This window comes from Orcinus orca, chromosome 8 (genome assembly GCF_937001465.1).
Source record: "Orcinus orca chromosome 8, mOrcOrc1.1, whole genome shotgun sequence".
NCBI lineage: Eukaryota > Metazoa > Chordata > Mammalia > Artiodactyla > Delphinidae > Orcinus > Orcinus orca.
In genome coordinates, this window is record NC_064566.1 from 79635455 (window position 1) to 79653494 (window position 18040).

An 18040-nucleotide genomic window follows, 5' to 3' on the forward strand; every position below is an offset into this window, starting at 1 on the left:
CTTTCAGTGAGAACTGTTTCACGTGTAGACATATTTTTGATGTGTTCTGTATCCTCCTGCTTTGCCATCTTGATTTCTTCTCCCTGAGTTAATTTAGTTTTGTTTGTAATCTATATTCTGTGTATATATCAAGTTAGATTAATTATTTTAGGTGTTTGTCTATTGCATTTAATTTGTCAAATATATTGGTGTGTTTTCATATAATATTCTTATAACTTTAAAATTTCTGAGAGTTTTTCAATAATGTGTCTTTTTTTCGATATTGATAATTTTTTTCTCTTTTTCTTTGGTAGGTCAGTTTATCAATTTTACTGACTTTTTTCAAAATACCAGTTTTTAACTTTGTTGATTTTCTCTATTGTATTTTTAATTTTTGCTTTTTATTTATTTTATTCTTAATATTTTCCTTAGATTTTATTTGGTTGTCTTTTTTCTAGATTCTTGAAATAGAAATTCAAAGTATTGATAATTCATTATTTTCTTTTTCCTAATATATGCATTTTTTTTGTCTATAAACTTTCTGCTAAGCCCTTCTTCAATTTCATACCACAAGTTTTGGTTTGTATTTTTTTAATTCATAAGTTACTCATTGCTTTTGTTGTTTAATTTCCAGGGAGTTAGATATTTTCTAGTTACCCTTTTGGGATTGGTTTCTAGCTTATCTCTGTTGTGGTCAGAAAACTTATTCTGTATTCAGTTTTTTAATCCTGTTGAAGCTTTTTTTATGATCTGGCATTGGCTAATTTTCACAAATATTCCGTGTACACTTGAAAATTATGTAAATTTTGCTCTTGGTTATTTTAATTTTCTCTAAAGTCAATTAATTCAAGTTTGTTAATAGTAACGTTCAGATTTTCTATACCTTTACTTTTTATTTCTATTTCTTCTATCATGTATTGAGAAGAAGTCTCTATGATTTTGAATTTTTTCTTTTAGTTCCGTCAATTTTTACTTTAAATATTTTGAAGCTGTGTGTTTGGATGCATACATATTTGGAATGTGCTGTCTTCCTGTTTGGTTATTTTCTTTATCATTATCAACTGTCTTTTGTCTCTAGAAGTATCTCAAGTTTTAGAATTTGGCATTAGAATGATTACACTAATTTTGGGGATTGGTGTTCGCATGGTATATTTTTCCATTCTTTTACTTTCAATTTTCTGTTGGTTTTCTTTATAAAGTGTGTTTCTCATAAACAGTGTATCATTTGGTTTTGCAATTTTTTTCACCATGGCAGTCTTAATATTTGTAATGTAGTACAGTTAACCAATTCATGCAATAACTAATGTAGTTTTCTAATTAACCTGGTAGTTTTTAATGGCTACCCTGTGTATAACAGTATGCATCTGTGACTTATTTTTTTAATATAAATACTTTGAAACTTTTCCAGTATTGGTCTTTAACTCCATATACTCAATACCTGCCTTTGCATTATTGTTGTGCTGCATTTGTCATAGATTTTCAGTGGTTTTACTATGATGTCCTTAGAAGTAGTTTTCTTTGCATTTATCCTGCTTGCATTTTCTTGAATCATTCTAGTTGATGTAGAGTTATTACATTGAACCTTTAAATTTGTTTTTTACTAATAATGGTTAAAGTTCAGCATTATTTTGATATTGTTTTTTAACCATTTACATATCCTCTTTCATAAAGTACATATTGAATTCTTTTCACATTAACTTTAAAAAGTTAAGTAAATTTTAAAATCTATTCTAGGATTCTCAAAAATTCATTACATTGTTTTTCTTAACATTAGAAAATAATCTTTGATAATATATATTTTTTACCTAAAAAATTATTTTTTATCAGTTAAAATCATAAGTAATGCATGTAATTGTTGATTGATTTTTCTGTATATGTTGTATAATTAATATAATTGTGTTTTATATTAGAATATAAAAAAACTCCTTTGTGACGCAGAAGTTTACTTTTTCTCAGTTTAATTTATTGCAAAGTACCTGTGTACGGCAGTCTGAATAAATCTTTTTTAACGTTAATAATGGATTCTTTGCAATTACTCATACGTTGTTAATTCCAGGTTTTTACCAGGTCATTCTGTTTTCAAGTGTTACATCTTAAATACTAGTACAATAAACACTTTGATGAATTTTGAAGTAGAGAATAATTAATAAGAGTTTCTATTTTTGTCATCTATAATCAAACATTTCAGAAAAATTGGTAATATCAAACATGTAGTTAATGTTAAAACTATATTGAATATAAGTAGATATTCCTTTGATGCTTCAGTATCCTAGGATTGTCTTAATGAATATTATTTATCCTTGTTTGCATAAGTGCTGATTGATCAGTAGAGCATTCTCGTTAATAGTCTTTTGGGTGGCCTTGCTGTTGCTGTATTTTGGACTGTATCGAAAAGCCTGTAGTAAAAACTATTTAGAAGTACTAGAAAATTATATTTTTTAATGTCATGTAGCAAAATACAGAATATTCCGGCCAACTAATTATGTCATTTTGAAAAAACAGGACCACGTTATGTGGTACAAATAGGTGACAAAATTATTGACTACAATGAAGAATTTCGCCTTTTTTTGTCAACAAGAAACCCAAATCCCTTTATTCCACCGGATGCAGCTTCCATCGTTACTGAGGTTAACTTTACTACAACAAGAAGTGGATTACGAGGACAGGTATATATGGACAATCATTTGCCTTAGAAATATTTAGTATCTTTGTATACTAATGAAATATTTTGAGTGGGAAGCTGTTTTGTTAAACTGATTAGCATTTAAACTCATGATTTTGAAAATATACTTGCAAATCAGTAACACATTTGGGTTTATTTCATTTTCCATTAGTGTTAGAATTGTATATTTGTTGCTAATGTCAAATTGCTGCTTCTTCCAGTATAACTTTAATTTTACAGTCTACGTCTGTCATATTTGTTAGAATTTGAGAAATGGAGGATCATACATGTTAAGATTAGCAACTTTATTTTTTTTAACTGTGAAAACTGAAGTTTAAATGTTAAAATTGCAGTTATTGACTTATTCAGCTAGGTGAGGGTCTTTGATTCCAAATCCAACATTTTTTTTTTTTTTTACTTAGAGCATTTGCATGTTTGAATTTACTTTATCTGTGTATGGCTTATTACAGTTTATAGTTATTACATGAATTACAAAATGATTTTCACGTACAGATTTTTACTTATACACTCCCTTACTCATTTTTCCTCTTTAAAGATATCCTGTTGACTTTTTTAGTATCATCCTGTTTTCTACCATCTAACAATAGTATATTTTTCTCTTTTGATTTATATGATAGCATGTATATTTACCATGGTTTTTACTTTATTGTAATTTTTAAAACTCTGCTATTAAAATATTTTTCTTACCATACTAGATGACTCACTGCATATTTTTATGAACAATGTCTTTTGATTGGCTTGATGATACTTCTCATAAATAAAACAATGTACAGATTACTCAGAGCTTGGCAGAATTGACAAATTGCTTCTTCTATATAAAAGATCTCCACAGTAATTGCTGAAAAGGGCTATTTAGGTATTACTTTAACAAGAACTGAATGAACATGCTTATACAATATATTTCGAATTAATATATTTTATGACATACAAATGTCATTTCCTATTTTAAAGTTTCAAACTGAAGAATTTGACATAGCAGTTTTCAACAGCTTTATTAAGATTCAGTTCATATATCATACAATTCACCCCTTGAAAGTTTACAATTCAATGCTTTTTTAGTGGAATTTCTGAGTTTTATGGTAACTCTATGTTTACCATTTTGAGGAATAGATAAAGTTTTCCAAAGTAGCTGCACAATTTTACTTTCCTACCAATAATGTATGAGGGTTCCCCTTTCTCCACATTCTGGCCAACATTTATTATCATTTGTCTTTTTAATTATAGCCATCTTAGTGGATGTGATGTGGTATCTCATTGTGATTTTAATATAGTATTTTAAGTAAGGCAACTATTTCTTTTTGTGACTACTTACCATTAAAAATGTTTGCTTCCATAGTTTTTATACATTTAATCTAATTTAAGAACTGAATATTACATGTTGATATGTTAAGTAATGCAATTTCTTATAATGTCCTATAATATTTAACATTTTATCAATTAGTTAACTATTCAGTTTGCCTCTTTTGTCAGAAATAATTGTGAACGTGTCTCATATGTTTAACTAGAAAGAATGAAATGAAGTACATAGTAGTATCATTATACTTGTAATATTTGATCAAACATAAGGCCTGTTTGTGGGAAGTTTTCATTTTGGTTTGTTTTGTTTGAACTTTATTGCTAGAATAACCTTGGATTTTTTTTTAAGCTTTTGGCATTAACTATTCAGCATGAGAAACCTGATTTAGAGGACCAGAAAACAAAACTATTACAACAGGAAGAAGATAAGAAAATACAGTTAGCTAAGCTTGAAGAATCTCTTTTAGAGGTAAAATTGAGCTATTCAGGATATTTTTCATATTATATTATTTTGATTATAATCAAATATTGTTTTTTAAAAAATTATAGTACCTTTAGCATGTTTTTGGTTGTATCAAAGACACATCAATATGTATCTTAAAGTCAAAATTCAAATAGAAAAAGGTAGATGTCTTGGAATATAAGACTTCTAGGAGTAATGTTTAAGACAAGCAATTTTTAACTAATATCATCTTTATACTGTATTATTTCATTAATATTTGATTTTATGCTCAGAAAAACACTCAAAGGTAGCATGAAATTATGATTTGATCTGTAACTTTAGTCTTTATTTTTATTAGGTTGATAAAATTAATACATATACAATGTTTTGATGATATAGTATCATATAATGATTTACAGTGTCTTTTGATACAGAAGGCTGTAAAATAATGAAATTCTTTTAAGAGAACATAAGTTCCCCAAAACATCATCAAATTAATGATAGTTAACATGGGCTTCTTTTAATTGATTATTTTAATATATATAATAATGTTCATATTATTTTATTAATTTTTCTGCAGACACTTGCCACATCTCAAGGCAATATTTTGGAAAATAAGGATTTGATTGAATCTTTGAATCAGACAAAAGCAAGCAGTGCACTTATTCAGGAGTCACTTAAAGAATCTTACAAACTCCAAATTTCTCTTGATCAAGTAAATATTTCCTTCTTTGTGATCTTATATTGTTTTCTTAAACTTTCATGTTAATATGATAAAAATTTTAGTACCAGGACTTCAGGGGAATGATGACTGCAAAAAAAGAAAGCTATTCAAAAACACCAGGTCCTTGGGTCTAATTCTTATTATAGAGATGGCGATAGATGTTGAGGGTATCAAGTGTAAGGAGTACTGGTCATTGAGCCCTGCTGAGTACTACTGATTTCTGGCATGTTATCCAAAGTTCTAGAGCTATAAACTTGTACTGAAATTGAAAATGAACGTGTTTAAAATGACTATTAGAGAGCATCTTTGCCATTCCTGGAACTTTTCTTAAGTTAAGGCAAGTTAAGTATATCAATAAAAGAGTTAAAAGCTATTCTTTCCATCAAAAACATTTTTCTTCCCTACTCATCCTGGACCCCATGAATGTGTTGATCTGAACTCTTTTCTTAAAAATGGTTAAAATCCTTCTTGCTTTATTCTTTTGACATTTCCTAGAGCAAAATTTCAACCTTATATCAGTACAATGTATCTTTTTTTTTTTCCTCCTACATTCGGTGACAAAGATTTGCTGAAGAAAATCAAACAATGAAGCAGATTAATGTTATTGTGAATTCCCAGTCTCCAACCTGACCTGGACCCTTACTGACATCCTTTAATATTTCCCATTTCCCTCAATGACTTTTCCAAATGTTATTTTAGGTGTTTTTCAGCTGTTGCTCAAATTCTACACTTACATAGTATTAGTTTCTTCACTTGAGAAAGAGCTCTGTTGAAATCAGAATAAGAGAAAACCTATAGCCTGTTTCCAATCCAGTCATCCCACCTTCTCTACCATAGGTAAAATTGGCAGATGTCATAGCTGTCACTGTATACCAAAAGGATTTTGAACTTTCTGTGCCTTCTCTTTCCGAACAGGCATCTCTGAGTCACACACATAATTTTACCAGTATCATATTTATAATCCTGGTGCTTTGATCAGAATGACATGGAGAGCCTTCTCAGAGTTCAGTTCATAACCTCAAGGCCATTTAATCCTATGATCCTTTCATCTTTATCATCATTTACCTTCAGTCAGAATGAAAGCCCCTGTGATTATTGGTTCTATGCTTATGTTGAACAATGCTAGGTGCTTTATTATCTTAATGTGGACACTCGTTACAGTCTTCTACTTTACCTCTGCTTCCATCAGTGTTCTTGTTGGTACCAGTCCCACACACTAGATTCATTGTTCTAACTTTTCTCCACTGCAGGGGTAGCCTGTAGTGCCATGCTGTCTTACATGACCTACGTGACCTCTGATCACAACTGTTTACCATTCCATTTAACCCTAATACAGGTGCTTACCTCTTTCCCCTAATACAAGTATTCTTGGTCTTCATTGAAACCAACCCATGTACTACTTCTAGTTCTGTAATCAGAGGAGAGGGGAAGTATTTAGAATACATTGCTTGCAGTTACATAAAAATACAAAACAAAAGTGTAATATCTTAGGATTAAAAGAAGTATAAAAACTTAAAAATAGAAAAGCTGGATTATGCAGTTTCTTTATAAAATTCTGTGATTAATCTTTATTTGTTGTATGTATGTTGAAAGTAAGGCTGCGGCTAGATATGTGCATAGCAGTCTGTAGGTGGCAGTAAAACATTAGAACTAAGGTGTCACCCTTCCCGCCCCCCACCCCCACCCCTTGTTCCACAGGAGCGGGATGCCTATCTCCCTCTGGCTGAGAGTGCCAGCAAGATGTACTTCATTATCTCTGACTTGTCAAAAATTAATAACATGTACCGTTTTAGTTTGGCTGCATTTCTCCGACTTTTCCAGCGAGCTCTGCAAAACAAACAGGTATGCTGTTGGTTACCCCATAGCTGAGACTGAATGAGAGAGATTGCTTTACTAGCTGCTTAATTTATAATAATTTCCTGAGAAAAGTTGCTTGGAATTATATTTCAAAAGACCATATGTAACACTTTTAAACTATATTTAAAAGAAACTAGCTCCTTAGTTGCATTTTGTGTTTTTAACAAACTGTCCCAATGTGGCAGTCCTCTTAATGGAAATGATTTATGTTCTGAGTATAAATTAATAAATGATTGTCTTCTCAGATGATCATTAAAAAAAAACATGGATGATTCAGGAAGGTATAAAGATAAGAAATTATCCACATAATCCTATTACCTGGGGAAAACAACATTTAAAATTTCATTGTATACCAATGTTGTTTGAGGCTATAATACATACCCGATATTGTTCTAGAAAATGGGAATACAGGAATATACACTGTTTTATCAAGCTTGTATTCTAATGGAGTGAACAATATATTAAAGAATACACATAATTTTTACCAAAAGGTATAATACTGTGCTTTAAAAATATATTGTACAGGGGCTTCCCTGGTGGCGCAGTGGTTGAGAATCCGCCTGCCAATGCAGGGGACACGGGTTCGTGCCCCGGTCCGGGAAGATCCCACATGCCGCAGAGTGGCTGGGCCCGTGAGCCATGGTCGCTGAGCGTGCGCGTCCAGAGCCTGTGCTCCGCAACGGGAGAGGCCAAAACAGTGAGAGGCCCGCGTACCACAAAAAAAAAAAAATATATATATATATATATATATATATATATAGTACACAATTTTCATGTCAATAAATACAAACCTACACAATATTTTTGAGAGCTTGTGAGGCTATACCCTACTTTATTTAGCTACCTCCTATAGGGTGTTATGGTTATCTCTGCTGAATATCTTATTACCCCCAAATTTAGCAGATTAAAACAATGTTTCTCTTATGCTCATTGATTCTTTCTTATGCTCATGGATTCTATGGGGAATTTTGTCAGGGCACTGCAGGGATGGCTTACCTCTGCTTCACAAGGTCTGGGGTCTTGGTTGTGAGGAATTGAGAGTGCAAGTGGTTTTGGGGAGGCTTCACTTTCATATCTGGTACTTGGGGTGGGTGGACTTGATGACTAGGACTGCTGACTGCAGTACCTCTCTGTGAAGCTTGGCTTCCTCACAGCACAGAGTAATTGGATTCCTCATATTGCATACTGAGATACCAAACATGTATTTCAGTGAACAAGGCAGAAGCTGAATTGCCTTTTATGACCCAGCCTTGGGTCATTTCTGCTGTATTCTATGGGTTGAAGCAGTCAGAGCCTACACAGATTCAAGAAGGGGAAAGAGACTTTAATGATGGATGGAGGGTCAAAGAATTTGGGGGTTATGTTTAAAATAGCTATAGACACTTACAGGGCTTTTTCCCCAGTGTTTTGTTTCTCCAATTATTTTCCTAGTTAAATTCCTAGACTTGGATAGCTCGGGCAAAAATGCACATTTGTAAGCCTTTAGACAAATACTGTCTAATTATCCTTTGGAAATATATGCTGTTGGTATATTAAACTAATACAACAACAGGGGCCTTTTTATCTACACCTTGAGCAAAAATGAATATTATATAACTTTTAATAATTATCCTATTAGGTAATTGAAAAATATTTCACTATATTTGAAAGTCTTTGGTCATTTGTAAGATAAATATCACTTGTAAGATAAATATCAGATTATTTGTGTTTTTTCTTTGGTAAATTATTATTTTTACAAATATGGTATTACTATTTTAAAATTTTACTTATAAGAGCTTATATATTAAGGACACTAAACCTTTGTCGTAAATATTTTGGGTTTATTAATTTGCTTTTTAATTTATTAAAAAAAAAATATATATATATATATATATATATTTTGTGGTACGCGGCCTCTCACTGCTGCGGCCTCTTCCGCTGCGGAGCACAGGCTCCGGACGCTCGGGCCCAGCGGCCACGGGCCCAGCTGCTCCGCGGCACGCGGGATCCTCCGGGACGGGGCACGAACCCGCGTCCCCTGCATCGGCAGGCGGACTCTCAACCACTGCGCCACCAGGGAAGACCCTAAAAAATATTTTTATGAAACCAAATTCATCAAGTTGTTTATAATTTTTGTGTTCAGTATAATACTAATATAAGTGTTTTTTAGAATTATATTTTGGGTGAGAATAATTTGTTCTTTTCGATAGTTAGGAGTAAAATTTCATATCCGAGTAGGTTTACTTAAGTCTATCTTTCTGAGGAAAGATTATTATTCATTCAGTTAATATTTATCGCAGACTTACCATGTGGCAGGCATTTTTCTAGGTGCATGGGTGATATAATGGAGAATAAAACAGGAAAAAATCTTTGTCTTCATTGGCATGGACTACTTAATATTTTCATGAATGAGTTATTTCAGAAAATCTTTATTTGATTACAAATAATGATTAAAGTTTACTGATGTCTTTTCCACTAAAGTAAATCATTTGAAGTTGTTCTTACATTAGATTTGAAATAAAATGGCACCTAACGAAGAGCTTCTGCTTTGGGGGTAGGCTTTGTTAGTAAAATCTGTCATCTCAGTCCTGGGGGACAAGGTAAGCATTTCTCCCATGTATATATGTAATGTCCTTTGGACAAAGATAAGGTTTCAAGATGCAGGAAAGGGTTGAAGAATACATAATTGTGTTCTTTGTCCTTTGGTTTTAAAAAAAATTGAATTTTAATATGTTAAATTTAATCAAACCATTTATAATATTGTGCTGGTAGAAGAATTTTTACAAAAAACAGTAATAGTGTAAAGTCTGTGAGAGTTGGTTCATGATATATTGATCATATTTCTAATTTGCTGTGTCACAGGTAAATCTAGAGAGTCATTTATACTTAACTTCGTTTTTATTAATAATTTTGTATAAATTACTTAGAAAGTACACAGTAATAAGTTCATTTAAAATTCATTCTTATCTTTTAGTAAAAAAATTGTATGTTAAAATTCAATGACCCTATAAAATATAAGGACTGAGAAATAAGTTAGAAGGTCTAAATCAACTTAGTAAAAATACTGGTTATTTTGTACTGTTTAGAAAAGCTTATAGCTCAGTACTTCCTTAGTGACAATAGTTCTGTGATAATACGGCCATTGAATAACATTGACCTTTGCATGTGTTTGTACGTGTATATGCACATGTGTGTTTAGGTGGGCATTTGAGTTCATTTGAAAAATATAATCTGAAATACATAGAAGTACATACATTGAAAATCTACTGGACCTTGTAGGTACTATATTCTGTCTCACATTAGAGTGTCTTTTAGTGGATCTAAGCTTCAATTTCACATGTGATCTTTGTTAATAAATAGTAAAATTAAGAGAAGTGTTTGTGGTATGAACTGTGAATAATGAGCTCTCTTGGTTAGAACATGCTACTAACACGGCCAGAAACCTACATTTGATGTATCTGAGTATCAAGTCACAATGTTTTCTGCTAATTTCACACACTTTATTGCTCATCCTGTCATCCTGGGTGTACTTCTCTAAACTGTTAAAATTATTTTGCTAGTTTTTTTTTTCCTTGCCAATTATCATCACAAGGAAGCAAGCAAATTTTGTCTAAATGTTATACCAGAATTGAATTCTGCAAGGCATGTATTCTCCAATTGCACCCAGAATGAAGTGAAACTTACACTCATATCACACCAAGGGAAAAGGCCAGCCTTTACAACATCCCCTCCACTATTCCTACCCCAAGCCATTTTTCATTAATCAAATAAAATATCCATTAATGATATTTTTCAAATCATAGCAATCATGTACAATGGAGGTACAAAAGCAGATAAAAAACTAAAACTATGTATAAATTTTTACACCACGTATTTCAAATTCAAGCTGGAGGGCATGGTTTAAGATTGTTTAAGTTCCTGTACTGGGGATGAGAAAATTCTTTATAGTATGGTTCTGGTCATACTGTTTTGGGGCTGGATTGGTAATTATAATACAAGTAATTAAATAGCTTTAACCCAGATTGATGTAGTATTTTTAATGCCAGTAGGAATCAAAGTGGTATGGTCAAATTCAATTCATATGATATTACTGGTAATTGATTATAATTTTCATTTATTGAAAGCTTTAACTCTATCTATACATTAAAAAATACATCAGTTTTTTATTATATTAATGTAGAAGTTTAATGCACTTATTCGTCTAGTCCCTTGAGTCTGTTTGCTGAAGATAATTGTCCCAGAATCAGTTTTGAGTCTGGAGGAACAATTTATAAGTATGATTAAACTGTGGGGTACCTTTTAAATGTTCATGAATTTCCTAATGGTTTTTCAATTTTCAAATTGTAATCTACAGGATTCTGAAAATACAGAACAGAGGATTCAGTCTCTCATCAACTCATTAAAACATATGGTATATGAATATATATGCCGTTGCCTATTTAAGGTAAGAAACATTGTGTTTTTCACTTATAAAATATTACCTGAACCTTGATTTAATACAGTATTAGGTTAAATTATATTAAATTATACATAACTCTTTACATACTAAAAAGGTATTAAAATTGACATTTCTGATATTTTCCCAGAATAAAACTCATTACTAACCAGAATGTCTTACAGCACTTGGGATGTCGTAGGGAGAAAAGTGACAAGTAAAGAAGGGAGAGCAAACCCTGGGTTAGCTGACTTAGCCCTGAACATATCAGTAGCCACTGAAAGAAGGAACGAGGATGGATTATGTAGGTCATTTTCTAGCCGATGTTTCTCAATCTCAGTACCAGTGACATTTTGTGCCACATAGTTAATTGTTGTGGGGGGCTGTTTTGTGCATTTTAGGATATTTAGTGTCACCTCTGGCCTCTATCTTCTGGTGCCATTAGCCCTCCATTTCCCCGCTGTGACAATCAAAATCATCTCTTGACACTGCTGGATGTCCCCTGGGTTGGGGAACAAAATAATTGTCTATTCTTCGCATTATGAAGTAAACTAACACCTGATCCTGAGTTACGAAAGAAATTTGTCATAAGTCTTCAAATTATAGGGGACCCAGAGGAATATACAGTGAAACATATTTTAGAAATTTCTTAATATTATAGAAAACACAGAGGGTTTTCACTTAGGACTTCTTTTTAATGTCAGTCCTTGGGTATAGCTTGAGATATGTTAAAAAAGCACTTTGTAAGGCAGTTAACTAAGTGAGAGGAATAGAGTTATTATGGTCCAATTATATAGGCTTCTTAGAAAATCTTGAAAAAGATATACTTAATATTGTTACTATAGAATAAGATAGTAATTTTTATGATTAGAGTGATTTTGTTGAAGATCTTTACTTCAGACAGAGAATAAACCCTTCAAAGTACCTTTCAGCACTTTGACAAGGGGTGTTATTGGAAATTCAAAGAATTATAGTTGAGGATTTCTGCAGAATTCCTTCTTTACTGAAAACTATGGATATATATTTTTCTTTTATAGGTCTTATAGTTTACTATAATTCTGAAAATCAGCTATTTGGCCTTCAATTTTAACTTGTGTAAAATGAGGAATTGTAAGCAAATAATTGTCAGTAGTTATGATCCTAGATATAAGGATGATATATCAGTAGTTTCATTTGTTATAGATTCATGATATATTTAAACATTTTTATAATGCATTATCTCATATAAAACTTTGTAAAATTTGATTACCCAAAATTTTAAAATATTTTCAGAAAATGTTTCAAATTTAATGAGCTATATAGAAGAAAACTTTAAACATTCATTTCATCCTCTCCTCTAACTCTTAGTCCTTCATTAGAGTAAACCAGTTCAAGGTTTGATATGTTCCTTATAATCTGTTTCTTCTCTCTTCATATTCATATGTACAAATATATAGATACAGTTTTAAAATTTTTCCTTACATTATAGTTTCTTCTGTAACAACTCTTTTGTGGCAATAGGTCCTGAAGATCTTTACATAAGTATAAATATGTTAACCTTATTATTTTGAGTGGTTGTGTAGCATTCCATAATATAATTATATGCTAGTACTCTACTGGTGGATATTAGATTATTTCTATATTGTTTGTTGTTATGAATGACTGCAGTTCAGTGAACAACCTGTTCAGTTCCTTCACCTTTATGTACATGTACGAGTAAGTAAGCAGTGGCTTTCTTTTCTAGGCGTTTTATGCTTTCAAGTCTTGCATTCATGTCTTTTTTCCCCTCTTTTTTTATTGAAGTATAATTGATTTAGAATATTATATTAGTTTCAGGTGCACAGCATAGTGATTTGATATTTTTATACATTACATGATAAGTCTAGTAACCATCTGTCACCATACAAAGTTATTACAATATTATTGACTATATTCCCTATGCTGTACATTACACCCCCATAACCTATTTTATAACTGGAAGTTTGTACCTCTTAATCTTCCTCATCAATTTCGCTCATCTCCCAACTCTCTCTCCTCAGGCAACCACCAGTTTGTTCTCTGTATCTATGAATCTGTTTCTGTCTTGTTATGTTTGTTTTGTGTTTTAGATTCTACATAAAAGTAAAATCATATGGGGTATTTGTCTTTCTCTGTCTACTTTATTTCACTTAGCATAATACTCTCTAGGTCCGTCCATGTTGTCACAAATGGCAAGATTTCATTACTTTTTTATGGGCAAGTAATATTGCATTGTGTATACACACACACACACACACACACACCACATCTTCTTTATCCATTCATCTTTGGATGGACACTTAGGATGCGTCCATATCTTGGCTATTGTAAATAATGCTGCAGTGAACATAGGGGAGCATACATCTTTTCAAATTAGTGTTTTTGTTCATTTCTTTTGAAAAATACCCCAAAAGTGCAATTGCTAGATCATATGGCAGTTCTATTTTTACGTTTTTTGAAGAACCTCCATACTGTTTTACATAGTGGCTGTACTAATTTACAATCCCACCAACAGCGCACAAGGGTTCCCTTTTCTCCACATCCTTGTTAACCCTTGTTATTTGTTGTCTTTTTGATTATAGCCATTCTGGACAGATGTGAGGTGATATCTCTTTGCAGTTTTAATTTGCATTTCCTTGATGATTAGTGATGTTTAACATCCTTTCATGTGTCTGTTGGTCATTTGTTTGTCTTCTTTGGAAAAATGTCTATTCACGTGATTTGTCCATTTTTAAATAACAATTTACAGTTGTTATGTCTGCTCGTTGGATTGATCCCTTTATCATTATGTAATGTCTTTTTATGTCTTTTGTTACAGTCTTTATTTTAAAGTCTGTTAAATTCTGTTTTAAAGAAAGCTCCGCTTTCTTTTCATTTTCATTTTCATGGAGTTGATTTTTCCATCCGCTCACTTTAGTCTGTGTTTGTCTTTAGTTCTTAAGTGAGTCTCTTATAGGCAGCATATATATGACTCTTGATTTTTTATTCATTCAGCCACTCTGTATCTTTTGATTGGAGCATTTAGTCTATTTACATTTAAAGTAATTATTGGTAGGTATGTACTTATTGCCATTTTAATAATTGTTTTCTGGTTATTTTTATAGTTTATTTTTGTTTCTGTCATCTTATTTTGCCCTCTTCCCTTGTGATTTGATGACTGTATTTAATTTTATGTTTGGATTCTTTTTTTTTTTATATGTATCTCTTATAGATTTTTAGTTTGTGGTTACCATGAGATTCATATATAAAAACCTATTTGTGTGTGTGCGTGTGTTAGTTTAAGGTTTAAGTTGATGCTCTCTTAAGTTTGAATGCATGCTAACAATCCTGTGTTTTTACTCACCTTCCCCCAATGTTTACTGTTTTTTGTTTGTTTGTTTGTTTGTTTGTTTACTGTTTTTGACATCATATTTTGTATCTTTTTGTTTTGTGTACCCTGCAACGTTTCTGCTGAAAAGTCAGCTCATTGTCTTATGAAAGTTCCCTTGTGTATAACTAATTGCTTTTCTCTTGCTGCTCTTAAGATTCTTTCTTTATCTTTAATTTTTACCACTTTTTAGTAATGTGTCTTTGTTTAGACCTCTTTGGTTTCATCTTGTTTGGGACTCTGTGATTTCTGGACTTGGATGTCTTTTTCCTTTTCAGGTTAGGGACATTATCAGCTATTATTTCTTCAAATAAGTTCTTTGCCTCTTTCTCTCTCTCTTCTCCTTGTGAGACCCCCTATAAAGTGAATGTTAGTATGCTTGATGTTGTCCTTGAGGTCTTTTAAACTATTCTAAAATTTTTAAATTCCTTTTTCTTTTCTTTCTCTTCAGCTTGGGTGATTTCCACTACTCTGTCTTCCAGTTTACTGATTCATTTCATTTTATTATCTAATCTGTTTTGATTGCTTTCTCGTATATTTTTTATGTCATTTATTGTATTCTTCAGCTCTGTTTAGTTCATCTTTATATTTTTTCACTCTTTGTTAACTTTTTCTCTATGTCCATCCATTCATCTCCTGAGTTTGTTGAGCATCTTCATGATCATTAACTTGAACACTCTATTGGGTAGATTGCTTATCTCCACTTTACTTAGTTCTTCTTCTGGGGCTTTGTCTTTTTCCTTTGTTTCAAACATACTCCTCTGTCTCCTCATTTTGCTGAATTCTCTTTTTATTTCTATGAACTCTAAGTCAAGTATGTTTTCCAATCTTGGAGAATGGTTTATGTGGGAGATGTCTTATGGAGCTTAGCAGCATACCCCCTTCTGCTTACCAGAGCTATATGCTCTAAGGTTGCCCCCTATGTGGGCTGCATGGACCCTTCTATTATGGCGCGGCCAGGTACTGTGGTCATACTAGTCAGCAGCACTGGTCCCTGTTCTAGGTGGCTACCAGGCCCTACTTCATGTATTGACTGCCAGGCCCTGGTGTGTGGGGCCATGTCCCAGCATGGCTGGTCACATAGCCTGAGGATCCTGGGGCTGGTGCTGGCCTGCTGATGGGCAGGACCAGGTTCTGGGCTGGCTGGCTGCAGGTCCTGGGGAGGCTGGAGCTCATGCCAGCCCACTGGTGGGAGGGGCTGGGGCTGCAGGGCTTGGGGGCTGGGGAGGCTGGGGTTGGTATCGGTCTGCTGGTGTGCAGAGCTGGTTCCTGGATTGGCTGGCTGTGGGTCTGGGGTTTCTGGCTCTGGTGCTAGCCCACTGATGGGTGGGTAAGCCCCTGACATTAGTAGGCTGGAGGGAGGACTCCAAAATGGTGCTGCTAGACCAGTGTCCTGGTGGTTGAACCTTATCATTCAACCCTACCCTAACTCTTGGCTGTCTCTTAAACCTTTGTGATTGTTCAAGCAGCCTATTATATTCTTATTATCTCCCTGTAGCTTGAGGGTGTCTCATGACCTGTCAGCATCATATGGAGGAAGTTTATCAGTCAGCAGTAAATTCAGGATGCTTTGAAGCCAGATGCTCAGGGAGCAAATTTTAAAGTATGAAAATATATACAGTCCTATGGGACTGCAAGTATAATCCCCACTGGCCATTTGAGCCAGGTGATCTGGTGGTGTCTCCTGATTGGCAGTTGCATAAACGGAGGCTCTAGATACGTGTATAAGCTCTTTTCTAGGAGATACTGGCAAGCTATAGTAAGGCAGAAGGAGAGGGCAAAGACGGCATTCACTGACCTATGATCCCTGAGAGGAGTTCCATAGGCCCCTAGGTATGCGCCAAACCTGAAGCCTGCCTCTCAGGCCAAAGCTCCAGTACAAGCAAATAGGCTTCTTTCACAGAAAGATGTGGGGGTGTGTCATTATGTTGTCTGTGCAGAACCTTGGAGATAGTAGCCTGCCAAGAACTGTCTCTCCAATTGTTAGAGTCCCATGGGACCCAGGAATGCAAGCTCCCTTGGCCTCCAGAGCCATATGATCAAGGGATGGCCCCTTGGCTGTAGCTACAAAAATCAGGGCTCCAAAAGTATATAAAGCTCACTTCTGAGAGATACTGGTGCCCTGGAGCATGGCAGAGAGAGAGTGAGAACATGTTGCCTGCTGGCTGTAGGGAGGCAGAGGGGGAACATAAAGATGGCACCCACCAGAAAAAGAAAAAAAAATAAGAAAGGTGGCACCCACTGGCTAGAGCAAGGCTGAGGGAGAGTGCAAATATGGTGCCTGATGCCTGGAGTGAGGCAGAGCATGTGCGGAAAGATGGCACCCACTAGAAAAGGAAAAAACAATGATGGCACCTGTTGGCTAGCAGACGGAGAGTGCAAAGATGGTGTCCGCTAGCCTATGTACCCAGAGAGTGTTCCAGCAAGTTCTTAGACATGTGTATTAGATTAGATGCCTGCCTCTCAGGCCAATGCTTTAATCTACCCAAGTGAAGCTCTTACACTTAAAGTCTGAGCTCCATCGGCTGCCCTGGGGCAGGTGAGTCCCAGCATAGGAGCCCTTTTTGAGCTGTTTCTCAGAAGAGTACACTCTTGTGGATATCGTTGTTGTGAGCCCAGTTGATTTGCAAAGCTAGATATTTTGGGAGCTTGTTACTCAGGTGCAGGTCTTTAAAGTTGGGGTGCCTAGTATGGGGTCAAACCCTTCATTCCTCAAGCAGAGGTCTGGCTTTTGAGTTTCCTCCTAACTTTGGGTCACTGTTCCAGGGGTGGGTTTTATGGCAAGACTGTATCCCAGCCTCTCCCACCCGCTTTGATGTGGTTTTCTTCTGTTTTGCCCAGTGTGTGGTAATTGTTCAGCCAGCCTGTAGGTATTTCTCAGAGGAAATTGTTCCTTCTTTAGCTGTAGACTTGGTGTGTCTATAGGAGGAAGTGAGTTTGGGATCTTCCTGTGTCATTGTCTTGAACCAGAACTCTATATTTCTTAATGGAAGTATAATGGCTGATCCAAGGGTATAAACTTATGAAATTTTTTTTGGCATTATCAAATTGCCTTCTAAAAGGTTTTTATTACCAGTTATTATTCCTACACACAGAGTAATTAAGGTATCTTCTTTGCATCCTTGTCAACTCTGGATTTTATCACTGTTTTTAATTTTGTAGTTTATAAATATCTTATTTTTCTTTTTTCTACTTACTTTTATTAAGGTTTTTTATTTTTACCTTCCCCCTTACTTGCCATATTTGTCTATTTGTCATATTTGTCTATTTTCTTTGCACTT

At 33.9% G+C, this 18040-nt stretch overlaps 1 protein-coding gene across 2 annotated transcripts in view; it reads left to right on the forward strand.

Annotated features, from left to right (window-relative positions):
- Positions 1–18040, forward strand: part of DYNC2H1 (dynein cytoplasmic 2 heavy chain 1) — a 372035-nt gene that overhangs the window by 168646 nt on the left and 185349 nt on the right. For both annotated transcript variants that reach the window (XM_004282190.3, XM_049714064.1), the window contains exons 66-70: positions 2482–2645; positions 4308–4427; positions 4981–5115; positions 6823–6966; positions 11315–11404. In XM_004282190.3, the coding sequence (XP_004282238.2) occupies positions 2482–2645; positions 4308–4427; positions 4981–5115; positions 6823–6966; positions 11315–11404 (653 nt within the window). The remainder of the gene's footprint in view (positions 1–2481; positions 2646–4307; positions 4428–4980; positions 5116–6822; positions 6967–11314; positions 11405–18040) is intronic.